This window comes from Poromitra crassiceps (assembly GCF_964638095.1).
Source record: "Poromitra crassiceps genome assembly, chromosome: 8".
NCBI lineage: Eukaryota > Metazoa > Chordata > Actinopteri > Beryciformes > Melamphaidae > Poromitra > Poromitra crassiceps.
In genome coordinates this window covers 4140109-4167508 of record NC_139629.1, presented here as the reverse complement: position 1 = coordinate 4167508, position 27400 = coordinate 4140109, and the positions used below count along the sequence as shown (strand labels likewise).

Genomic DNA, 27400 nt, shown 5'->3' with positions numbered 1-27400 from the left:
ATGCTGAACTAAATGATATTGTCCTGTGTGCCTTTCCACTTCCATTTCAAATAAACATAAAAGAATGCATAAAAGTGTGACATCTTATAATAACTCAGAGTGCGTGTGTCTTTGTGGCGGTATAGCGGAGCAGTTTAGGAGTATTATGTAACATTTCATTTATTCAGTAAAGTGCTCTTTACTGTTGACCTTTGGAAGCGATGTCATTGACGTCTCAGTCAGTACCTTGTAAAGCAGGTTGCCCTCCTCCATCAGCTTCTGAAGAAGGATGATCAGGATGTCAGGCTTGGACGTAGCCATGGCCCACGCAGCATTCCCTGTGGGGCGGAGGAACGGAGAGAAACAGATAGCCGGTCTTATATTGGTGTTGGTCCCCAACAGACAGTGACTGTATTCTTTGGAAACTGATACAAGGTAAAGTTACCTAAAGATTGTACCTGATCGATCGTAAGGTGAAGTTCTGTAGCCTTAGTTTATTGAAAGCAGTTAAGAGAAGGTTAAGTATGAGCGATTGAAGAGGAAGGAAACCATGCAAAGACAAGACAAAAGAGCATGCATTTAGAGTGAAATTGCCTGGTATTTGTAGCGGTACACACATGTGCAGCGCACACATGTGCAGCGCACACATGTGCAGCACACACATGTGCAGCACACACATGTGCAGCACACTTAACTGTGCTAAAGGAACATTTGACATGGTGCATATTAGCAGTTTTCTGAGCGAGCGGACTGCAGTGCAGATAAGCTGCAGGCCCAGATAGCTCAGTGATGTCATTTAGGTGATAAGTCACATTCTTAAATTAGCCTAGCAGCATACCTCAGGGAGAAATGGAAGGGCACACACATACACACAGTCGCACGCACGCACGCACGCACGCACACACACACACACACACACACACACACACACACACACACACACACACGACACACACACACACACACATATACATATTTCTGTACTACTGATGGTGAACATAAGAATAGCAGGAAGGGAAACAGGGTTTTGCCCCAACATTAGCCTTATCTTAACATGAGACACTTGAGGAATGGCGGCTACATGGAGAACAAAAGCCTGTTCTTCAGTTGTTCTCAACATTTGGTAAGACATGAAAGAACTCTGCAGACCCCTCATGGATCTGGAGGAATAGCAGCCGTCTTTGTAGCATTTAGAAGTGATGAACAAACTCACTCACTTAACATTCCTTATGTGAATGTGGTAACACGACTGTAGGGTACATCATTTTACAATGGGCTATATAGGCTGCACGTATGTATGGTTGACGATACAGACATACATGTACAATGGGCAATACAATACATAAATGTACAATAAGTTTTATATCTATCAGGAGCCCACATATTTTCACTGATGAAATTCCAAAACTTTTCCATGACCCCTTTTCAAATATCCATGACCAAATTTTAATTTTAAAACATCTGAGAATTGAGAATCAAAAAGTAACCATGAGCTACACTAACTGTAAGCATTCAACTTTGATATAGTATTTTAACTCTAAAGACAGACGGCAACCAACAATATTTTCCTCCAACAGCAGGTTTGTTTGACAACAAAATTCAAACTTCACAGATAGAATTGATTGACTTTTCCAAAACTGTTGTCCCTTTTATCAATTTTCATAACTTATCCAGCAAACATTCCAGGACTTTAGGAACCCTGAACTATGTGCAGTGGGCTCTACTATGCAGGCATAACGTTGGTGTTTGTATGAAAAGCGGTTCTTACCTAGCTTGGCCCCCTTCTTCAGTAGAGTCACCACCACCGAGGTGTTCCGACAGCCTATGGCCCGGTCCAGAGGCCTCATCCCACTGTAGTCCACATGCTCTATCACCGCTCCCCTTTCCACCAAGTACTGGACCTACATGAGGGCAACGCCGTTAAAAACACCCTTGTCTCACAAACGTAGCGTCTGCAGTAGCAGGGCTAGTGCTGAGGCTAATGTGCTGAGGCTAATGTGCTGAAGCTAATGCACAGCGGTATGTGGTCAATAATGACACAATGATGCTTTCAGTTAAGGCTAACTGGAGGGTGGGGTTAATGTGTGGTGTGTGTGTGTGTGTGTGTGTGTGTGTGTGTGTGTGTGTGTGTGTGTGTGTGTGTGTGTGTGTGTGTGTGTGTGTGTGTGTGTGTGTGTGTGTGTGTGTGTGTGTGTGTGTGTGTGTGTGTGTGTGTGTGTGTGTGTGTGTGTGTGTGTGTGTGTGTGTGTGTGTGTATGTGTGTATGTAACTACATAGTTTCTGCTTGTGTTTGGATGTTTTCAACAAAATGACCCGATTCAATTTTCACGTACGATCTCTGCATCTCCATAGAAGGCAGCGAGGTCCAGCGGAGTTCGTCCGTTCTTGTCCGTGTGGTCGATGACCGCACCTTTCTCCACCAAACATTGCACTACGTTCTTGTGTCCTTTCAAACATGCCCAGCTGAGTGGCGTCAGTCCCTCCTTGTCCATCGAAGTTAACGAGGCACCTTTCAGAGGAAGCGTAGTCGTCAAAAACTCCCGTTACAAAACACCAAAGAAGTGCCTATAAGTCAAGCTGATGAATATTCATTGTCTTTTAGTTTTGAGCGCAGACGTGGTTGGAGCTGCTCACCTTTAGACAGCAGGAAGTGGACGGTGCTCAGGTGGCCCTCACAGGCAGCCACCATGAGGAGGGTCCTGCCCTGCTTATCACTGATATTTACATCGGCACCATGCTGCAACAGCAGCTCTGCGATCTAACACACAGACGACACACAGACAACACACAGACGACACACAGACGACACACAGACGACACACAGACAACACACAGACAACACACAGACACACAGACAACACACAGACAACACACAGACAACACACAGACACACAGACAACACACAGACAACACACAGACGACACACAGACAACACACAGACGACACACAGACAACACACAGACAACACACAGACGACACACAGACGACACACAGACAACACACAGACAACAGGCAGAGAAAAACACACATGCCGGTAAGCTCGCACAAACACACATGACTCGAAGTCACATGACAGATGACTGTAAGTCACATGCTTTTTGGCCAAGTGTAATTGTCTCTTTGAAGTGTACATATAGAGAACCGCAGGAATGAGTCCGAAAGTATACTTCCGGGTTTGTGAGGGGAAAAGTGAATGGGGTTTTAGAATGGGGATTTCACTTGGATGCATAAAATAAGGTCTGTGGTTAACAAAAGTTTATGGGAATGCAAATTTGGGTTCAGCAGGATAATCTTCACAAACGGTAATAACTTTTATGACTTTTGGAAGGTAAATTAAAAAAAGATTTAACGTGATTTTTAGAAAACGTTTCAAAAGGCATCCCTCCAGAGCCAGCCTTGAACCGCAATACTATCGTATTGTGATAATATTGTATTGTGGACGTGGTGCATCTGGTGATGTCTCACCTGCCAGTGTCCCTGTCTGACGGCACAGAAGAGAGGGGACACCCCCCGCCGGTTGACCTGCTGCACCACCGCCCCCTGCTCCAGCAGGAAGTCACATACCTCCATCTTGCCCCGGCCTGCTGCCGCTGTCAAGGCTGAGGACAGGAGAGACAAGAGCTGTCAAGGCTGAGGACAGGAGAGACAAGAGCTGTCAAGGCTGAGGACAGGAGAGACAAGAGCTGTCAAGGCTGAGGACAGGAGAGACAAGAGCTGTCAAGGCTGAGGACAGGAGAGACAAGAGCTGTCAAGGCTGAGGACAGGAGAGACAAGAGCTGTCAAGGCTGAGGACAGGAGAGACAAGAGCTGTCAAAGGCTGAGGACAGGAGAGACAAGAGCTGTCAAGGCTGAGGACAGGAGAGACAAGAGCTGTCGAGGCTGAGGACAGGAGAGACAAGAGCTGTCAAGGCTGAGGACAGGAGAGACAAGAGCTGTCAAGGCTGAGGACAGGAGAGACAAGAGCTGTCAAAGGCTGAGGACAGGAGAGACAAGAGCTGTCAAGGCTGAGGACAGGAGAGACAAGAGCTGTCAAGGCTGAGGACAGGAGAAGACAAGAGCTGTCAAAGCTGAGGACAGGAGAGACAAGAGCTGTCAAGGCTGAGGACAGGAGAGACAAGAGCTGTCAAGGCTGAGGACAGGAGAGACAAGAGCTGTCGAAGCTGAGGACAGGAGAGACAAGAGCTGTCAAGGCTGAGGACAGGAGAGACAAGAGCTGTCGAAGCTGAGGACAGGAGAGACAAGAGCTGTCGAAGCTGAGGACAGGAGAGACAAGAGCTGTCAAGGCTGAGGACAGGAGAGACAAGAGCTGTCAAGGCTGAGGACAGGAGAAGACAGCCCACCCTGTTAGGGCCTAATGCTTTTATATAGACGGCATGTGAGGGGAAGATGGTAAGGATTACAGCACACAGTGCTGCGACAGGAGTGGAGTTCAAACCATCCCACTAAACTACATTTCAATATATTTGTATTTTCTGATCCAAAATAAACTAAATAGTACACAGGGACTTGGACTGACCCCTGACAACCTCTTTAGTGAGTGGAAATTGAAAGTTTTGGTTATAGTCCATGTTTGCAATCCTGCAATCCAGTTTTATTTTCGTTGACTAAAACTTAAACTTGACTAAAATGACCCTCTAACACTGATGAAAACTACTCTAGATCTTAACTAAATAGAAACAAAGTTGTGATGACGAAAACTATGAGGAAATCTATTGACATTTTCGTCAACAAATAAAAACTAGGTGAAAATGTTAGGGAGGGACACATTGGGAAGAGATTCAATCAGAAAATAAGAAGTTAAACAGTTAAATCTGTCTGCATTGCATGTTCAAACCTTAATACCATTCCATAATAACAGTTTAATAGATCTTTCCAATGAATTTGGAAATTCTAGAAAAACATTTAAATAACGCATTACACTTTAACTAAGCCTGTTAGATTTTAGGCGACTAAAATCTTATGATATTTATCCAATTAAAACTAGACTAAAACATTTCAGATGACTGAAACATGACTAAAACTAAATGCCATTTTAGTAAAAAAAAAAAACTAAATCAAAATTTGCTGTCAAAATTAACACTGCTCCAATCCGTCCTATTTACAGAGCAAAGATAAGAGAGAAATGCAGAATAATGTTTTGTGCTAATTGAGTTTAACACCAGACAATTGTGTTACGCTTATTAAACATTAACTTCCTGCCTGAAGCTCCCACAGCATTGTTCTGACAGACTCGACTATTTATTGAATGCATCAACAGACAAACATTAGACAACAAAGACAAACAACTCTGTTAAACGCCTATCCTTGTTTACATATTTAAGTTGTTTTTGAAAATGGTGTAATTCATTGTAAACAAAAAGTGAAGATGTCAGTAATTAATTGGTGCTTGTCTTTGAATCTCCTAACCAAAGCTTAAATGAGCCATACCAGCTAGCATACAGATTCTCCAAGTTGTTCAAGGCTTACACTGAATCAGTGGCAGCCAATGTATGGTAGCAGATGGGGCCGCCTTAAGGTTAGTGCTGGCTGTCCAAATAGAGTGAGATCCACAATAAGAATAGCTTTGCTCTCAGATTCACCTCCGAGATTTAAGGCGCTGAGCCTCCACGGCTGACTGACATCATCCATCTGGATGGGACACTCGTCATAGCCAAACAACCCCACCCACCATCTGCTCCACCAAAATATATGGCTATCCTGGCATGCAGGCAGCAGAGGAGACAACAATGACTCTGGGCAGACCTCAGCTTGGGGACTGTGTCTGTGCTGAGCAGTAGCAGCAGCTGGGACTGTCCCAAACCAACGATCGACAGGCCTTAAGCTTTTGCCTTGCAAGCTTAAAACATTCAATTCCTCAATTTCATCTCACCAATATCCATCTCAGTCGCCCCCTTCCCCCGTTTGCTCAGAGGAGAGGCTGATATCTCGCTCATCTCTTTTGTAAGCAATTCGTCAGCCTTGTCTCAACTCTGCTCTTCCCACTTCTCCAGCCCACCAACGCAGCTGTCCTGAGAGGAGACTCTCTAAATCACTGTCTGATCAACAGATGAACAGAACAAGGTAAACACACTTTGTAAAGTCCTCTTCCCAAAGTTTCGTGTCCAGCACCTGAACTCATACTGCATACCAGAAACAGCCTGGAGAAGTAGCTACTCATTTAGCCTATCGGAGCAGAAACGATAAGGAAAGATTGAGAGTTTGGTTTGGTTTCAATTGAACACAGAGTGTGTAGGCGTTTGTCGCTTGAGGCAAGACTCAAGTGTTTTTTCAGTCAAGGGCACCTCGGCTTATACACCAACTCTGAGTCATCATCACCAACGCTGTGCTAGCCTGTTACCAGTGTTGTAGTCAAGTCACTATATCTCCAGTCCAAGTCGAGTCTCCTGTCTCTAGTGTTGGAGTCCAAAGCCACTTTCAGACATGAACTCCGGGTCAGGTCAGGGTTGCTTGCCCTGAGCCTGACCCGGGGGATATGTGAAGTGTACCCTTTCAGACATGAGGCATGTTGCTTTCATACATGTGGAGCACCTCCGGGTGTAAAGTAGAGAGGGGGCGCGGGTGGGGGAGGAGCACCTCCGGGTGTAAAGTAGAGAGGGGGCGGGGGTGGGGGGAATTTGAGCATGACCACACAATGGGGAGTTGTGAAAACTGACCACACAGCTGCACTTCACTGTCTGAGCATAGCCTTAAGTGAATCGCATTGACATTCAACAAACTATCACAACATGCAGAGTCTGAAAACAAGTTGCTAAAAATACATAATGGGCGATAACTGCCTAACGTTCACGGCATATAATCGTTTGCGCATAACGTTAGTAATTAATTAAACAACCCTACAACTCACGCCCAGATGCATCGATTTCCTCGAGTCTCAAGCGCTACAAAGAAAACAGGTCTTTGCTATGTTATGTTTGCTATGTTATACCCGGAAGTTTTCGTTTTATGCTGCCTGACTTGACGCTACTTGGAATTTGCGGTTCTGCACGTGAATCTTCACAAACGCTGTGTAAACGTTAAATCAAAGGCATGAACGCAAGCAACCACATCCAGGTGGCAGATACCCTACCTAGCGATGTCCAATACTGGGAAGCAGGACAACCCTCGCGTCCAAAAATGCTCTATTTTAAATGTGTGTGCTGTGCGAAGCTATGCAGAAATGAAATAAGATCAAAGCCATGAGCGTTTCAATCCAGCAACATGTAGCCTGTTGGCTGACGCACACGGAGCAGGTTTGAGCTTCATTTGGAAAAACTGAAACTGCATGATGTTTTTTTTCACTCGCTCATTCACATCGACTATTTATATACTAATATCTGTCATGCTGGCTTTCTGTCTCTCTCCCCCGCCTCACTGAGCTGGCTACTTCACGGAGCTCTGGAGCACGCTAGTGTCTCCTCCGGATAGTAGGAGGGTCGCGGGAGCGCGCATAGCTCACCAAAATGTGTTCATACATACACCGCCATCCGGATGCCCTCTAGATAACTCCCGAATTCCAAGGCATGTCTGAAAGCAGCTCAAGTCACCAAAGAAGAGTCCGAGTCCCCATTCCCTGAGTCCAAGTACGAGTCCTTAGTTACTGAACATGAGTGTGAATCCGCATGTAGGTGGAATACACATGTGCCTGCCCTTGCACAAAATTGAATAATGACATGATATTAATATAGCATGCCAAATTATTAGGGCCTATTACAACAACAAAAAACGACCAAAAACAAAATAAACAAGTCTAAACTTGTCCTCGTCTGCAACTTCCGAGTCCAAATGCATGAATGTTCGAGTCCAAGTCTGAGTCATCAGTGCTCGAGTCTAAGTCGAGTCACGAGTCCTCGGACTCTGAACTACAACACTGGCTGTTACTATACAGTATGAAGACTTCTACTCTGCAGCAGAACACCACACCACCCTGGTGCCATGGTGTATGTGTGGAAGAAGAACACCAGAGAGCCCTGAATGGAGCCGGCACACGGTAAATAATGGAAGAAAAACAAACACTTTGAACACTAAATACCAGTCATTCATTAGAAATGCTAAACCTACCAAAGAAAAGATTTTATCATTTAAATGGATTCTTGCCATAATTACACTTGACAGAAACAACATACACAGAACTACCCACTGGGGACTGCATTTGTCATGATAAAAACTTTATATAATTGTTCTATTATGCCACATAAAAAGCCCAAGAATTAGCTTGAATTTATAGCAGTAATATTATTAATTGAGTACGGGTACAGTGAGATATACATGTTGTGTACAGAAACAACTTCCATTTTCTTTTGTCCACACGAGTAAAAAAGAGATGGCTGCACACTTCTCACCACGCTAAGAAAGGAAGGTTCATTCCAATATGTTTTGGCATAGACGTTCATCAGGATACTATACATAATGATACCATAACACATCAACATTTTGTACACTTGACTAGATCACAAAGATTAGGCTTTTTCAACACTGGAAGAATCTATTCATCCTTCACCCTAAACTCTTCACACCTATGAGAAAGATGCTGTGGAGAAACCAGACTACTGCACAACCCCGAGTCAAATACATTTTCTTCAAACAAGAGAGAAGAAGCCTCTTGCATTCTGAGAAGGGATTTTAGCTGGAGCCCGGCGCGCACAGATGTGCAATCAACTCTGCTTCTATTCAAACACAGGCCACACTGGGCCTATTTGCATAGAGATGTTATTTTCCATTGAATTTTAAATGCGGACTCATATTTCACAGAGCGAGACAGGTTGGTAACAGAGAATAGTTTCACGGGCAGCAATGTTATTCTCCACATCTTACTATAGTAGGCTACTACAAGGTTAGCCTATTAAATCTGCTCTCTGAATTGCAGAAAGGGGGTTTGGGGTGTACAGTAATCGTGATTGAATATCTCCCAGAGCTTCAGTAACCAGTTCTGCTGCTTGTGTCTAATCCACAAGATGAAAACGTCAACTAAGCATTTTTCCCTCGCCTTGTGTTGAACTCCTCCACGATACTGCAGCCCAGGCATGGCTGTAACACAGCACTAAGTACTCTCAGGTCTGCTAAGAACACACCCGAGGATCATATCAGTATTATCGTTGTGATGTTTACGCGGCTATTTCCTTGGAATACAGATGGTCCGTGACCTTGTTTTAAATGAGCGCCAGGTGGGTGGAATGCTATTTGAATATGCGCTCATGTGGCAAAAGGGTGTGAGAGTGTGTCACTTGGTTCCAGGTCAATGGTGCCATAGCCTGTGACCTGCTCTTTCATTAGATTACCATGGGTGCCAGGAGGGGCTCGTGATTGAACATCCACTGGGTAAATTGAGCTGAGGTAAATATTGGATTGCAGCTACAGGCCGATGCTATGACTTTGAGGAAGCATGAGATTATAACTACGGTACTATTATTCACAATAGTCATATCTAAAGTACCCTGGGCTAAAAACTGCACAGACTATTATCATGTTTAGTAGTAATAGGACCAACAGCTTTGAACAAATTCTAACCCTACCATCATGCTTTCACAACAAGGCAGATGTGTTGACAGTTAACTTTGCATTTTATTTGTTACTGTTTAAAGATCCTAGTCAAAATGTGTGAAAACAGAGAACAACAGGTTCCACTGACAGAATATTTCAGAGTAAGGTGACCAGACGTCCCATGATTTTCGGGGACAGTCCCCGTTTTTGGGGACCTGTCCCCGGCTGGAGCTGTCCCCGAAAATGTCCCCGATTTTCTACTGGCGTCTGCGGCCGATATGACTCTAGCTCTAGCGGGCTCATTCTTAAATCTAGAGTGATGATACTTATAGGGTGTGAAACTGTAAAGACCTACAGCATCCATTGGGACCAACGATGCCATGCTGCTACCTTGTCGGGAAGGAAGAGGGCTAAATAATGAATTTTGAAAAATCGACATGGTCAATTTCAAAGGGGACCCTTCCTTGACCTCTCACCTCAATATATCTGAATGAGAATGGATTCTATGACTACCCACAAGTCTCCCCTTTACAGACGTGCCCACTCCAACCACTCAAGCAGGAAGGTTGCAGGAGGCTTACGGGTGGGTTAAAAGCATATCACATGTCTATGTCACCCATTGATCCAGGCATCCAACCAGTGTTTACATGTTTTGCTGCAGCTCTTTCAGGACATCATGAACAATGAAGAAGCACTCAGGACGACACCGAAAATAGTTTTTGAGATCTGAGGCTTTTCATAAAACATTCGGCGCTGTAGGTTCAGACGGCCAGGCCTCATGCTGCTGGAGAACACTTTGACATTTTGTAAAGGGGCACAGTGAATGGTGTGTGTGTGTGTGTGTGTGTGTGTGTGTGTGTGTGGGGGGGGGGGCACCAGGGGCCGTCTTTGTGAAGCCGACACTGTTTATTAATTTATTGAGTTGAGTTGAGTTGCGTTGAACTTTATATTATTTCATATTAATAAATGAAACCGGAATCATCCCCCTTTTTTTATTTCATAGGTAATAACATTGGATATTTTAATGATAAATATTGATTGCCGGACTGGAAATGTCCCCGATTTTCATTTGAGAAATCTGGTCACCTTATTTCAGAGGGACTATTGTCCCTGGGTTGCAGGGCCTCAAGTCCTGCAGTAGTTTAGCCAGGCAGTTACCAACACTGTGGACAGTCTCACCGCTAATAGGCTGACCTACATTCATGCAGCAACTGTTAGTGCTCAATCAAGCTGGCACAGAACTGAGGACGACACAAAGAGACAATTATTAAAATCCTCATTTGATCTATTGTAGTTTGGCGGGGAAAGAAGAATGCACCAAACGCTGCTGCCCAAAAGACCGGGTGCAACTGTGAAATTGGCATCTCAGCTCTAGATGACTAAACTCTCAGAGCAAAAAGTTGATAATGAGATCAGAGACATTCGTTTGCCAACATTTCAAAACATTCTAAAATAACTCTATCTGCATCATAGGTGTTGGTAGTGTATTTGTGCACATTGACGAGCTATTCAAATTACATGTCCATGTAATTTGAATAGCTAGCTATTCAAATATAATATATAAATATAATAAATATAATAGCTATGTTTCTATATTGTTGCAGCAGGAAACAAAGTGCACACTTGAGTCGTGATGTTAGTGTGTTTAGTTTGATTGTATTTCCAGGAAATGAAAGGGTAATACTGTACCAAAAACAGCTCGGAAGGAAATGTGTGTGGCTGTGTTGTGTTGAGTCAACATCCTAATGGGCAGTACTGCCTTGGTAAACAGTGGTAATGACACTGTACAGCAGCAGCAACTTTCATGTGTAATGGTGAAATATTACAAAGATCTTTGGACCCATCCAGAGTTAGCCTGGGTGGTCACAGACTATGTCTCTAGCGTAAGTTTCTACGTGCAGTTGTGACTGATAGTACATGGAGGCTGGGTTTAATCCAGACAGTGTGACGGAGTGGACGCATCCAGAGTGTGTGACAGAGACTGAGTGGTCTACTGTGTAATCTCTGTTATGACTGTAACAGCAGCCAGCTACTGTACATCTACTCCCGATCTTCTCCCTTTCTGTCATCACACAGCTTTAATCAGAATCAGTGCATCCAGGGGAATACAATAAATCAATCCAACCTTTAACAACCGCTACCAGTCTACATTGAATCAGGACAAAAATCTATGGTTAAGAGCTTACTAATGAATACACAATTCTATCAGATAATGATGTTCCTGCTCTACTAACGGATTGACTATGTGTACAACAGATGGAGTGACTTGGCATGGTCTAAAAACATCCAAGCTGTAATTCTTATGTAGGTTTGAAAATCACTGTTGGAGGAAAAGACGGACCAAACTCGAATTAAACCCCCATAGGACCTCAATGATTTTACCAGGAAGAAAGGGTAAAGGAAAATTGGAATAGCTATCAAAATGACTGTACATTTGGGTTGGAATAGCTATCAAAATGACTGTACATTTGGGTTGGAATAGCTATCAAAATGACTGTACATTTGGGTTGAACTCAAAGCTCCACTGTACATCACACAGACAGCATTTTGGTGCAGAAAAGAGATAGAAGTCAGTGTGCAGCACCACAGAGTCCAGATAGATAAGACAGCAGGTGATCTACGAAGGTGGAGTCACGTAATGCAAAAAGATGAAAACATACCTGTTTCGCCCCACAGAGTATCCTGGCTGTCAATTTGCACAGCATGCTCATCATTCAACGCCAGCAAGCCTCTCACAACCTGCCAAACAAGAAACGTGTTTCAGCATAAGATATCAAATCAACCTTCAAGAAGGTATCTGACATGCTGATTACATTGCAGAAAAGAAACAAGCAGGTGGAGCAGTGAAACAAGCTTCAGCTGATCGATACGGAGCTGCCTGCGCAAACTGGTCGGCCAGCAGATGATCAATTAATCACAGCAGACGAGAGAACTGCTGATTCCTGAGCCAGTGGGGTTCTGTGAGCCAAGGCCAAGCTGATTAATACTGGAGTGTTAAGGGGTCTCCTCTTCTCCGTCGACAGCAGAGGTATATGTGGGTCGATAGCTTTGCTTGGCCCAGTTCTATTACAGTATTCTAAGGTGCCCAGAAGATCCAGGCCCGGAGAGGGATCCAAACCCAGCTAATGACGTAGCCAAAATAAACCCACAATGCACCTGGGCAGCTGGCGGCACGGCGCTGTGATCCATCCCCTTCCTTGCTTTCAGATAGATTGGCGAGACGGACTAAAGGCCCAATTATACGAGACGGACAGAGCCTTCTGTCAGAGCCTTCTGTCCGTACTCTGCGTTCATTACGTGCATTTTCTGTCCGTCCTCTGAAAGCTTCCGGATACGCATGAAACGCAGCAGAACCACACACACACTCATACATTTGACTCTCTACTGCCCACTGGTGGATGTATTGTTTAACATGATACCAACGTGAAAGACGCATGGAAGTATGTGGGCAGTGACGATTACACCGTTTGAAACGGACATTAAACTAGAACGACCGCACCGCGGATTTATGCCTCCGCCATTAGTTCATTCTTGAGTCCAAATCGCCATTTGAGGCAAATTTGATGAAATTCCATCAAGGCATTCCTGAGATATCGCCTTAACAAGCTTGAAAATGGCGTTCGAGAGGTCACAGTGACCTTGACCTTTGACCACCAAAATCTAATCAGATCATCCTTGAGTCTTAAGTCGATGTTTGAGGCAAATTTTATGAAATTCCATCAAGGCGTTCCTCAGAAATCGCGTTAACGAACATCGTACGGACGGGCGGACGGACATACGGACGGACGGACAACCCGGATCCATAATGCCTCCGGCCTGGCTATCGCCGGCGGAGGCATAAAAATCCATATGAAAATGGATTATAAATGAGCCATAACACCCCACGCTGTAGGTCATCGTCGTCAGATAGATTGGCGAGACGGACTAACACCTCACGCATCGTCGGTGAGAACAAGATGTGCTCAGAGTTTTCTATTGCTCCCTCTGCTTTCAGACATTCTCTCTGGAGGCTTGTTGTGAAAAGACTGCAGAGGAGGTGTGATGTTGCTATGAAGGACAGTGGAAGCCATAGAATTGGTATAGAGGTAACCGATTCCATGGCTTTTTCAGCAGTCAGTCCATCTTCTGTATTCAATGTGTATATAGCATGTGTGGGTCGATAGCAGCCTTAGGCTTTATTTCAAATAAATCCGTTGGTGGAGGGAATAACTGAAATGTACTTTGCCAAGCAACGGAGAAGGCACTCGCAGAGGAAATGCACATTTCTCTCTTTTCTATACAGTAGGTACATGTATCCCCAGGCTCTAATTACTGTACATACTGTAGTGTACTGTACTGTACTGTAGTGTACTGTGGCTCTATGTACATACTGTACTGTACTGTACTGTACTGTAGTGTACTGTGGCTCTATGTACATACTGTACTGTGGCTCTATGTACATACAGTAGTAGGATGATATTCACTGTGTGTATGCCATGGGAGATGGGTGAGAGTGATTGTGTGCACAGTGAGTCTGACCTGTGTGTGTCCCATGCTGGAGGCTGCTATCAAAGCCTGCTGGAGGGCTTTGACCTTCAGGCCGCAGTCCTGCTGCTGGCCCTCAGCGCTCCACTCCAGCTCCAACAGGCACTGGATGATCTCCGAGTGTCCTCGCAGGGCGGCGTGGACCAGCGCACACTGCCCACTCTTATCCACATGATCGACCTGGGCCCACAACACCACAGCGTTGTCTTTACTGTACTGAAACAGTGGGATTCTACCCAACACCTGTGATCAAAGTATGTTCCAATAGCCTAGATCAGGGGTTCCCAAACTTCAACGACCAAGTACCACTATGTACCAACCCAAATTTCCCAGGGACCACTTCCACTGCGTATACCTTCTACGCCGTCTGTGCCAGTAAACATGGCATTAGCCATGCAGTTTCTATGAACACAAGTTAGGGGATGAAAGATGACATTTTATGGTAGCTTAAATCGTCAGAAGTTACTGAGGTGGAGGGATACGAACAGTGTTGGGCAAGTTACTGAAAATGAGTAATTAATTAGAGTTATGAGTTACTCCTCACACAAAGCAATTTAATTTACAGATTACTGCATAATAAAAGTAATTTGTTAGTAGGGAAAGTACATTTTGCGTTACTTCATTTATTTTGGCTTCAATTCTCTTATTAATGCAGACATATAAGTTTAGTGATACTGTGGCACAGTGTGGGACGAGACAACTGTCAAATTTGATCTATCATTGTACCCATTGTCACTATGATGGAAAGTAAGTAGTGGAACAATAAAACACAACAGATATGCAGTGTTGGGCAAGTTACTGAAAATGAGTCATTAGTTACAGTCACTTCTCTCAAAAAGTAATTAGTTAGATTACTAGATACCGCCAAAAAATTGCTGAACTACAGCAACGCGTTACTTAGTAACTAGTTACTTCTAACACTGGTTACGAAGGCTGGCTCCTCACCTTGGCCCCCCTCTTGCAGAGCAGGCCGACTAAACCCAGGTGTCCCGCGGCGGCTGAGAAGCAGAGGGGGCTCATGCCGTTCTCGGAGACCACGTCCACGCTCGCCCCAAACTCCAGCAGCAGGGAGGCCATCTCCTGGTGGCCCAGGTGGGACTGCACGCAGAGCACCGGGCCGTTGTTCAAGACCTCTGTACGGTAGTTCACATTTGCCCCGCCCAGCATCAGCAGACGACTCACCTGCAAATGACCATGCAAACACAGAAAGTCGGTTTGAAGCAAGAGTTATCAAGTGTACTTTTGCTAAATACCACCAACCTGGTCGCGTGGCAATAAAAGTATCTGATCTGATCTGATCTGATCTGATCTGATTTTAAGTATTCAAATTCATATTTCTTCTTTGTCATGTGAAAATGTAGTGTTGGGAGTAACTATTTCCACTACTTTTTGCAGTAACTAGTAATTAATTAATTACTTTTTGAGATAAATAACTAGTAACTGTAACTAATTACTTTTTGAGAGAAATAACTAGTAACTGTAACTAATTACTAATTTTCAGTAAATTTTTATGCTTACTTGAATTGAATTTAAGCCACCAATTTAACACGTTCACTGCCAATGACGTGTTGATACGTAAAAAAAAATCCAACGGTTGACTGCCAATGACGTGTTGATACGTCAAAAAAAAAAAAAAAAAAAAATTGACGGTGGGACGTGGATCAACGCCCCCCACGTCTCCTATAAAAATATTGGAGCCACCGAACGTGTACAACCCATTCCACCGACCCACTAAGTGGCGACAGTGCTCTCCAGACTAGAAAAAGCCCAGCCAAAACTGCAGGGGAACGCGCGAGGAAACCATTATCATACTGTAAAATGGATTGGCGAAAACGCTTTCGCTTTCGCGCATTATCACGCTGGGAGCTGGCGGTGGGGGATTGCAAATTTGCATAATAGATTATGCGTGCAACACACTTTGAAACACCCGCAGAAAGCCCACAATCGCACGCAGCTTCATTGCAGCTGAGCTCACTACCGAAATGACTCATGCAGACTCGCCCAAAGAGCAGCCGCCAGCAGCCAGGCAGCACAGACAGGCAGAGCCTCGCTTGTGACAAACGCTGCAAAGCCACTAGAGACACACCCATGGAGGGAGGAGTTTGAAGGAGAGGGGGTTTCCTGCTGCTATGGAGGAAATTACTGTACAAAACTATTGTTTAGATGTCTGACGTCTTACGCCAAAAATAAATGGTTAAAGTGACTGTTCTATCGAATTTCACAAAAAGCCATTTATCTCAGAATAAATTTTCAGACGCTGAAACCATGCTGTATTCTACTGCTAATGCCTACATAACTACTAACTCTACAAACTAACTCTTTTAGACAGAGAAAGCACACATTCTATTAGTTCTTTTGAGATCATTTGTGTTCACAAAATCTTAGCAGAAAAGAATCCTCGGCTCTTGAAAGCTGAGCCAGAATCCTCAAAAAAAAAACTTGGCAGAACCTACCTACAGTATTGAAAAAACGGCTGGCAGTGAATGTGTTAAATACCAAAATTAAGAAACAAAAAGCTGGCAATACCTGATTGCCATGGATCTGTCATTACAAAGGGAAAAAAAGAAATTTGAATAATGTTTAGGGTCTCAAATTTAAGCAATTTAATAAATGATTTGCAGATACTGTCGTCCATGACTCGTGCATGGCATTATACCATGACTCGTGCATGACATTATACCATGACTCGTGCATGACATTACACCATGACTCGTGCATGACATTATACCATGACTCGTGCATGACATTATACCATGACTCGTGCATGGCATTATACCATGACTCGTGCATGACATTATACCATGACTCGTGCATGACATTACACCATGACTCGTGCATGACATTATACCATGACTCGTGCATGACATTATACCATGACTCGTGCATGGCATTATACCATGACTCGTGCATGACATTATACCATGACTCGTGCATGGCATTACACCATGACTCGTGCATGACATTATACCATGACTCGTGCATGGCATTACACCATGACTCGTGCATGACATTATACCATGACTCGTGCATGGCATTATACCATGACTCGTGCATGGCATTATACCATGACTCGTGCATGGCATTATACCATGACTCGTGCATGGCATTACACCATGACTCGTGCATGACATTATACCATGACTCGTGCATGACATTATACCATGACTCGTGCATGGCATTACACCATGACTCGTGCATGACATTATACCATGACTCGTGCATGGCATTATACCATGACTCTTGCATGACATTATACCATGACTCGTGCATGGCATTACACCATGACTCGTGCATGACATTATACCATGACTCGTGCATGACATTATACCATGACTCATGCATGACATTATACCATGACTCAGCATGACATTATACCATGACTCTTGCATGACATTATACCATGACTCGTGCATGGCATTATACCATGACTCTTGCATGACATTATACCATGACTCTTGCATGACATTATACCATGACTCGTGCATGGCATTACACCATGACTCGTGCATGACATTATACCATGACTCGTGCATGGCATTATACCATGACTCAGCATGACATTATACCATGACTCTTGCATGACATTATACCATGACTCGTGCATGGCATTATACCATGACTCTTGCATGACATTATACCATGACTCTTGCATGACATTATACCATGACTCGTGCATGGCATTACACCATGACTCGTGCATGACATTATACCATGACTCGTGCATGGCATTATACCATGACTCTTGCATGACATTATACCATGACTCGTGCATGGCATTACACCATGACTCGTGCATGACATTATACCATGACTCGTGCATGACATTATACCATGACTCGTGCATGACATTATACCATGACTCAGCATATTATACCATGACTCGTGCATGACATTATACCATGACTCGTGCATGACATTATACCATGACTCGTGCATGACATTATACCATGACTCGTGCATGACATTATACCATGACTCATGCATGACATTATACCATGACTCGTGTATGACATTATACCATGACTCGTGCATTGCATTATACCATGTAGACCTCAGAGAGTCTAAGTGGAATTAAAATCATTTCATTGCGAGACACGCTATTGCCTCAGGCTGATCTTGAGCTTCTTTCTGTTCCCAAGCAAAGGTCAGACATTCAGTGGTCACATTCTACTGAACGCAGTAATTAAGTGGCTTGAAATGAATAATAACGAATGCTTCATCAAACAGAACCATGGCCTCAATTTAGAGTTGGAAAACGCAAATTGAATTGGGTTTATTTATTGGAACTGCGGTGGAATAAATTTGTAGCGATTCCCAGAGGACAGAACAAGGCCGTTCTGTACCTGTCTTGTTGAGTGATGACATACTTACACAAAATAACTGGCAAAAAGACAATGAGGATGCCAACAAGTGATGGAACCCTGCTGAAATACTAAAGCTAATGACAAAGACAAATGTACCATCATTTTGCTTAAAGCCAGAATACATCATTCCCACACAATGGCCTTTCCTGTAAAGGCCAATGTTTCCTCCCTTCCGAAGCAAAGCTGGAAGCTACACAGGCAGTTGGAATAATTCAGAATAATAATTGGGGGGGGGGGGGGGGGGGGATCTAGCTCGACCATTAAAAAGGCCATTTGTTGATCAAATTAATAGTATTATGGAAGGCCCTTGGTACTTAGTGAGAAGGACATAGGCTTCTTCTCCCTGCAGAGAGCACCACAGATAGCCATGGATCAAGCTAATGGCGAGCAAGGTGTAATCTAGGCCAATGAGCATCTCTGTGCTGCTCTTCATGGTGGGATTCATCACTGTTATTGAGGGCTTCCAGGAAAAAACCCTAAGACTTCTAATCCCCCGTTCAAGACAACTCGGACCGCCGAAAAAAATAGGTTCCGACCTGTAAAAAGTGAATTGAACGGTCGTTCAGGCCGGAATTACAGCTCGGAAATTCAGGTATCATTCAGAGCTCCGCTTTGTCCGAGTTGACGTCACAGCCACATCAAAATGGCGACTTGCATCGTTAATGATAATCACTGAATTATTATAAAGACGTTTGTTGTCGCTTTAACACACAATTTGAGGTCTTAATTATGTAATGTTAACATTTCATATCGTCGCTGTTGTGCCAGGACCTCGAATGTCCCTTTTTTCACTTTTTTACTTTTTGTCATAAATCAGTGCCATTGGTCACCCTTCATGTCTCTGTGTGGTTTTTAACAAATGCAACCAATGGAAAAGCATTAAAACGAGCTTGTGAGTAAATCTCGTAACGCCATTCGCCCTCAATCTGTCAGTCAAACCTCGAAATTCGTCCCCTACCTCCGTATGTACGCCCCCACGCAGGACAGTAAACCCGGAAAAGTCACATGGCAGACGTGCTGTGTATTTCTAATATCGTTTTGACTAATCCTGGCTTCCTCTGACGTTAATATATCAATCAAATGTTTTCCAGTTATTCCTAGGCTGCAAACTTGTTTTAACATGCAAATTGGAGTGTTTTCTGACGAGAATAAAGTAACGTTAACGCTACGTTATGTCAGACTGTTCTCACCCCATGCCCAAGCCCCCGCCTCGGCCATGAGAGCCGAGGAGGGCTGCTGCTGCTGCGCGCGCCCCCGCGGCCCGGAGCTTGGGGCTCGTGCATGAGCATACGACTCTCTCCCGCCTGACTGGCCGGGAGAGAGTGCTTCCAACTCGGACTGATAATATAAACAACATCATTTGAGCTTATCCAGGTAAGATATTAATAAAGTAATGACACATTCAGCGGGAAACTAACTATAATTAAGACATGTGCCAACTTTGACAATGTTTGGTTCAGTATTTTAAGAGCAAACAGGTTTTTTTAACTTCCTGAAAAGTTGCTGTTTTGGAGATTCGAGGTCCTGGAACGACAGCGACGATATGTGATTGTGTCATCTGTGTTTCGCTCTGTGTGAAATTCAGCATTCAGCATGTTCGGTTAGCATTGTTCGCTAGTAGGTAGCTACCATGCTAACGCGGGTTGCTATAGCAACAGTTTGGTTTTCCCCCCGAGCGGGAGGTGCAGCGTGAACGCAAATCTGTCCGGGCCGGAGGTTCCGTGTTGAAACTTACGGCGGTCCGAGTTGTCTTGAATGCGGTATAAGACACAACTTATCTCCATCAGTGGAATTAAAAAGCACTCGGGACCCTGCCTACTACCAACACGAGCGTCACAGGTTCGAGCCCCCCGTGTTGGCTCCGGCTTGGTCGGGCGTCCATACAGGCACATTTGTCCATGTCTTTGGGTGGGGAGCCGGTTCGGTTATGTGTCCTGGTCACTGCACTGGTGCCTCCTCTGGTCGGTGGGGAGGGGAACAGGGGGAAGAATAGCATGATCCTCCCACGCGCTAGGTCCTGCCGGTGAAACTCCTTGCTGTCAAGTTGAGAAGAAGCGGCTGGCGACTGTATCGGAGGCACATGTATCGGAGGAAGCATGTGCTAGTATACAACTCTCCCCAGATCGGCAGAGGGGGTGGAGCAACGACTGGGACAGCAGGGGGAACTGACCAACTTGATTTTTTTTAAAGTCAATACATATTGCCATGTAATGAAATGTGATAAGGGAGTTTGGGGGGGAAGGTCATTTGGACTGTAGTACTGCAGATGACCATGTGGAGTGTGTGTGTTTACATGAAGCCTGATCGACACAGGAGAGCCTGAGGTGGTCTCACCTTGACGTTGGGCGTGTAGAGGTTCCTCAGGGAGGCCAAGGCTGCAGACAGGCCGTCTGCGCTGCAGCTGATCCACAGAGCCTGCAGCACACTGGACGATACACCTGTTCTCTTACTCAGGCCCTGCAAACACACACACACACACACACACACACACACACACACACACACACACACACACACACACACACACACACACACACACACACACACACACACACACACACACACACACAAATGAACCAGAGCTGTGTAAGCTCTCACTGCCTTTCTCCACATCCAGGGGCTTATCCTCCGTAATACCATATTCATAATTCATAAAAAAAACATGGAGTGCACACCATGAAATTCCTAGAAGGGATAGACTTCAACTACAGATGGATATGCTGTAGAGTGCATGCAGGTTTTTCTTTCTTCTTTTTTTTACGTTTATTTACCCAGGCGAGCATTAGCAAGTAAGAACAAATTCTTATATACAAAAGCAGCCTGACATGTGACATCTGTAGCTATTTCATAGTTATAGATGAATATGCTGCAGAGTGCATGCAGGGTTTCCTAGCTGTACCTTGAAGATATGTGCTTTGAGGATGTGGTGGCCCAGCTCCATGGTCTGCTGGCGATTGAGTTTCCCCTCTTGGCGGGACAGCATGAAAGCCATGAGGGCGTGGCCAGTCCTGGGTTAGGAAACAACAGAGAGGACATTCAGCTGGGTAGCAGAATAGGCAACCAGTAGGAAGACAGTAGGGTACAAGGGGATAAGCTGCTCTATTATCATGTGTATTAACACCATTTTCATCAAGGTTTCATAAAGTGGCCTAATTTTTGCTCTTTAGCCGTGGAACAAAAAAGATCTTTGCTATATATGAATGCATTCATTAATGATTGGGTGCCATCATGACCCGCTGACTGAGCACTGATGATGGCAGTGGTCTTCTGGCTCACTCACAATCACAGTATTTTAACTGGCTCATCTGAAGACAGTTCCGCAAAATGTTAATTCCAGTCTTGAGGAGAGCATTGATGGCGTCATCAATGGAGCGTTATTCCATCGAGTGCTGGCGTGATTATTACTGATTAGGCAAAAAAAAAAAGTCTAGACGGCGTGGGCTTGGAAAGGCTGGAGGGGTATGAGCATATAAACCCCTGGTTCCCATTTCCATCCGCACTGAGGCCCACTCTGCTGTTAATTAACGCAGAACTTCGTTAAAAGGACATGCATGATTGCAATTCACTTTGATCTGGTGAAATCCTCTCCTCTCCACTGTGTGTGTGTGGAGGGGGGGGGGGGGGGCGGGCACTGCATTCATTTCTAAAAGGGGTAAATAATGAAACAATGGTAGGTTTTGGTCCATTTAGCTTTAGCCGCTGTGAGAGCAGAGGTGAGACTATAACGCGTGATGGGGAGGACAAAAGCAAGGCGTAGTGACATCATCCAGTTTATTAAGTGTGCATGACAAAAGTCTCTAATGAGGGTGAGAGGGCTCCAGAATTACAATTAGCATTGCTATGCTAACACACATGAGTCTGTCCCACAGGGCACAGAGGGCATCTAACACACATGAGTCTGTCCCACAGGGCACAGAGGGCATCTAACACACATTAGTCTGTCCCACAGGGCACAGAGGGCATCTAACACACATGAGTCTGTCCCACAGGGCACAGAGGGCATCTAACACACATTAGTCTGTCCCACAGGGCACAGAGGGCATCTAACACACATTAGTCTGTCCCACAGGGCACAGAGGGCATCTAACACACATGAGTCTGTCCCACAGGGCACAGAGGGCATCTAACACACATGAGTCTGTCCCACAGGGCACAGAGGGCATCTAACACACATGAGTCTGTCCCACAGGGCACAGAGGGCATCTAACACACATGAGTCTGTCCCACAGGGCACAGAGGGCATCTAACACACATGAGTCTGTCCCACAGGGCACAGAGGGCATCTAACACACATGAGTCTGTCCCACAGGGCACAGAGGGCATCTAACACACATTAGTCTGTCCCACAGGGCACAGAGGGCATCTAACACACATGAATCTGTCCCACAGGGCACATAGGGCATCTAACACACATTAGTCTGTCCCACAGGGCACAGAGGGCCTCTAACACACATTAGTCTGTCCCACAGGGCACAGAGGGCATCTAACACACATTAGTCTGTCCCACAGGGCACAGAGGGCAGCTAACACACATTAGTCTGTCCCACAGGGCACAGAGGGCATCTAACACACATGAGTCTGTCCCACAGGGCACAGAGGGCATCTAACACACATGAGTCTGTCCCACAGGGCACAGAGGGCATCTAACACACATTAGTCTGTCCCACAGGGCACAGAGGGCATCTAACACACATGAGTCTGTCCCACAGGGCACAGAGGGCATCTAACACACATGAGTCTGTCCCACAGGGCACAGAGGGCATCTAACACACATGAGTCTGTCCCACAGCGCACAGAGGGCATCTAACACACATTAGTCTGTCCCACAGGGCACAGAGGGCATCTAACACACATGAGTCTGTCCCACAGGGCACAGAGGGCATCTAACACACATGAGTCTGTCCCACAGGGCACAGAGGGCATCTAACACACATTAGTCTGTCCCACAGGGCACAGAGGGCATGGCAGCAAACAATGAATCTGCAGATTGCGGTTTTCCTCTGAAAACTCATCTGGGCTCAAGTGGAACACACTGCAGGTTACTTGTTACAATTTCAAAAAGGCTGCATATATTATTCAAAAATGTTGGAGCCAATTTGTTCCTTAAGAAAGTCCAAGTTTGAACGTTTCTTTTTTGACATCAAAGAAAAACTAGTATTGCAGCCTATTTCCTGGCTGCTGATTCATGTCTATGTTTACAAGGAGACAATGTAAATAGGGACACACACACTAAACTAATTATGCTGCTTTGAACACAGCCAAACACTTATGACGGATCTCATAAATAACTCTTCCCACAAAGCACTGAGGTTTCTAATCCCCTGTATTTCTGATGCCCCGCCTCTTCAGCTCAGAGTCGCCCAACGAGAGTGGAGCTGACAGGACTGAGTGCCAGGATTTATGGAGACACTCCCTGTGCCAAACAGCCAGAGCTTTGGACCAAAGCAGGAAATATTACTTGTCAGCTTTTGTTCCTGGGTGGAGGCATAAATTCAGTAATTCCTCTCGCAGCAGAGCTCCCTGTAGGTTGGAACAGTGTCCTTGTAAATGGTTCATTACTGGCGGGAAAAAATAAATACATAAATGCCAGCCTGTAACAGATCAGCGATTGAGTTCAAAAGAGTGAGCTGATGTGATTCCAACAAATACCAAGACAATCTCAGGCTGAAATGAGTCATGCTGAACTTATATTGATTGGAATTTTCTCCTTCATTTCCAAACTAACAAACAAATTAAAGAGCTCATACCCGTTTACTTTCCAGCATGTCGCACACTATTTAAAGTTGAGTCACACGCACGCTACTAACAATTCAGAAGCACGCTCAGACGTTGAGGATCTTCAGTCAAGCATCTGAATGCTATCTGCAGGGCCCATTTCCAGGCATCTCCTGGCAACCCTTCTTTTCTGCTCACGGGGAAGAATGTTATTCTCCATCCACTCAACTCTCTAACAAATGGTCAAACCTGCAAAAAGCCTCATCAAGTTCTGATGGAGATCAATCAACGATTTTGGACTTTTTTGAGATCACATACCTGCATGTAATTCTCCTCAAAGCTAAATTTGTACTTGTTTTAAGGGGCTGTTTACACTCTGTCTGTGATGCATTAATGGAAACCTTGTAGTCAGTAAATCGATAACAGATCCATTGATAAGATACATTTCTGAAGGGAGTGCAGTTACTGTATTACGTCTGACCTGGGGTCGCAGAGGAAGTCGGTACTTTCTCCGTCAGCTCTCCACACGAGCCACTCTCTGAAGGAGGGGTGGCAGAACATGCGCGTCTTGTCCCGCCGCTTGATGAGGAAGCAGGAGAGCAGCTCCATGCGTTGCTGGAAGTCCTCCCAGGGCAGCTCTCCTCGGACGCTGCCGGCGTTGATGGCCTGGAAGAGCTGCTCGTCGGTCATGGGGTGCAGCGAGGCCAGCGCCACGTTGAGGACGGGCAGCGAGCGCTCGAACGCCGAGTGGCTCATGAACTTCATGTTGCACTGCAGCTGGTAGAGCTCGGCCAGCGACACGGGCACCACCTTGTAGCCGGCACTCTTGATGACCAGGTGGCCTCTCTCGAACAGGTCCAGGGTGAGCTTGAGGTACAGGTAGGAGCCCTGGCTTCGGGAGATCAGGTGGCTGCTCAGCTTGCCCACGATGACGGGCTCCGCCTTGCCGTTGAGGCTGATGTTGTTCATGATCTCCTTGCTGCCGTTGATGCGGTACTGGATGTACGCGTTGAGGTCGCTGTTGATCTCTTTGTTGTCGGAGAAATCATCCAGGGAGATCTTAGAGAAGGGCAGGAGGCTGGTGATCTCCTACGGAAGAAACGAGGTGAGGACATTATGAGAGAGCGATTTGCTGGAAATCACATTTGAGCAGCCATTCTGCTTAATCGCTTCCTCGTCACAGATAATAGCTATGTTAATGTTCATGAGAAAATGTGTAGAGGAATAATCAAACCTCAATGTCTCAAGCAATTCAGAAACTTTTACATTCTGCTTTAGAACTTGTATCCCTTCTGACCAGACCAGAAAATGAAATGACTGTAGGCCAAAAGCATTGCTCTCATCCTGAGGCCTGCCTTGTGTGTAGCTGCTGCAGGGTTGCTGTACAAAAAGTAAAGATTATTATTATATGCCGCATGAAGGCGTTATCAGGCCACAGCAGACACCTGCCACTGTTGGAACCATGTGGTTGCAGGGACATTAGGATGGAGAAACTGAGAATGAAGATGCGGGGGGGGGGGACACCTCTGAGCCAGAGCCTGGGGGGGGGGGGGGGGAGCAGGTAGAGACCTGAGCCAGAGGCCCACACTTCAATCTCCCTCCTAGGGATTGAAGAAATCGATGCACGTTAATCGTGCGCTGCCCGTCTGAGGCGAGAGAAGCATGGCCTCAGTGAGATAACACCTCTCCTCCTCCTACTGACACGGAGCAGCAGCTGGAGAGACACAAACAGAAACACACATGCCTGCCTGCACGGACACACGCACACGCACGCATCGTCCACAAGGTGGCCAAAGTGCTAGAAACACCTCACAGAGGGCATCCGGGTAGTGCAGCAGTAGATTCCCTGGCTACCAACCCCCCCCACCGTGTGACTTGGTTTGGGTGTCCATACTGGCACAATTGCTCCATGTTTGCTCTCCCCAGGTCAGCAGAGGGGGTGGACAGCAGGGGGCATTGGCCAAGAGCAAAGGCCCTTCCTACCTGTTCAGATCCTGTTGGTCTGCAGAATGTGTGGAGCAACACGGTCACTCTTTTTCACCACTTCTCTCCACTACGATGGAGCTGCAGGAAAAGTATTCTCTGGCTTCTACTATGCTAGATGACAGATTCATCTTCCTTACTTTTGCTCTCTGCCCCAAGCTGCTCTGACATCCTGACATGTGAAACTAACTCAAACTAGAGTTAGAGGTTAGTTTAGAGGTTCTGACACATGTTCCTTCCCAATTTAAACTCGCTTCACTGTGTCAATCAGAGCCCGGCAACTACATAACTTTCACCGCAGGGTTTGAACCAAATTGTGTTGTGCTTTGGAGACTCAAGGATCCAAAAACTCTTTCCTTATCACAGACTCATCCCAACCATGACAGGATTGGTGGAACTGAATAGAAAAGACCTGAATGTAAAATGTGAATAACCGCTACAATATACTGACTTATCATCCAGGGAACCTTCTCATCAACACAATTCCAATGCTCCCGCGCAGTTGCGGGATAAACAAATGCTGCAATAAACACTATGTTGCACTCTGCAATCTGCAGTGTAGAGCATAGTGATGGACAGCACCCTGGGCCTGGTTCAGTCTGCAGTGTAGAGCATAGTGATGGACAGCACCCTGGGCCTGGTTCAGTCTGCAGTGTAGAGCATAGTGATGGACAGCACCCTGGGCCTGGTTCAGTCTGCAGTGTAGAGCATAGTGATGGACAGCACCCTGGGCCTGGTTCAGTCTGCAGTGTAGAGCATAGTGATGGACAGCACCCTGGGCCTGGTTCAGTCTGCAGTGTAGAGCATAGTGATGGACAGCACCCTGGGCCTGGCTTCTGAACAGGTATTAATAGCCTGAGCTCTGGCTGTCAGTCAGTGGGCTGCCACACTATCCCAGGCTCCATCTCAGCTAAGACAAGCAGCCGTCATGTGGCTCATCGGACCTGTCACAGTCGGATCCTTCCCCCGGTGTGTGAGCTCGCCACAGGCCCGGCTCAGCTCTTCAGTGTCACTTCCACTCCACGCTAGTCAGCTCAAAGCCCCTCGCTGCTCTCACCCTGTCGTGGAGCCTTGATTCCCGGGTCACTGATACTGGTCGCCTGATGAAACCCGTTCACCTTTAACACTTGTCAGAATCTACTGGGTCCGATGTCACTCAGTGAGAGGAGCATCAAAAATTGACAGCGCATTCCACTTGCAGTTTGTTCACTTGACATTGTGTGACATGTTACATGTGTATTGAGTGAACGATACAGTGTTCATTTTGTCGGCTATCTTTTAATTGAGTTTTAGTCTTAGTCCCGTATCAAATGTCCTTGTTAGTTTTTATCATATTTAGTCAATCTCATGAACGATGAAATCAAGCTAACCTAATGAGC

At 45.5% G+C, this 27400-nt stretch overlaps 1 protein-coding gene across 2 annotated transcripts in view; it reads right to left on the bottom strand.

Annotated features, from left to right (window-relative positions):
* tanc1b (tetratricopeptide repeat, ankyrin repeat and coiled-coil containing 1b) overlaps nt 1-27400 on the bottom strand; it is a 216250-nt gene that overhangs the window by 10487 nt on the left and 178363 nt on the right. Inside the window, exons 13-24 of one of the 2 annotated variants that reach the window (XM_083641834.1) lie at nt 24520-25127; nt 21223-21331; nt 20658-20780; nt 14905-15141; nt 13954-14139; nt 12096-12174; nt 3445-3578; nt 2614-2737; nt 2313-2488; nt 1748-1880; nt 438-467; nt 226-317 (exon numbers count right to left, since the gene is read on the bottom strand). In XM_083641834.1, the coding sequence (XP_083497960.1) occupies nt 226-317; nt 438-467; nt 1748-1880; nt 2313-2488; nt 2614-2737; nt 3445-3578; nt 12096-12174; nt 13954-14139; nt 14905-15141; nt 20658-20780; nt 21223-21331; nt 24520-25127 (2031 nt within the window). The remainder of the gene's footprint in view (nt 1-225; nt 318-437; nt 468-1747; nt 1881-2312; nt 2489-2613; nt 2738-3444; nt 3579-12095; nt 12175-13953; nt 14140-14904; nt 15142-20657; nt 20781-21222; nt 21332-24519; nt 25128-27400) is intronic. The other variant, XM_083641835.1, reaches the window with a different exon arrangement.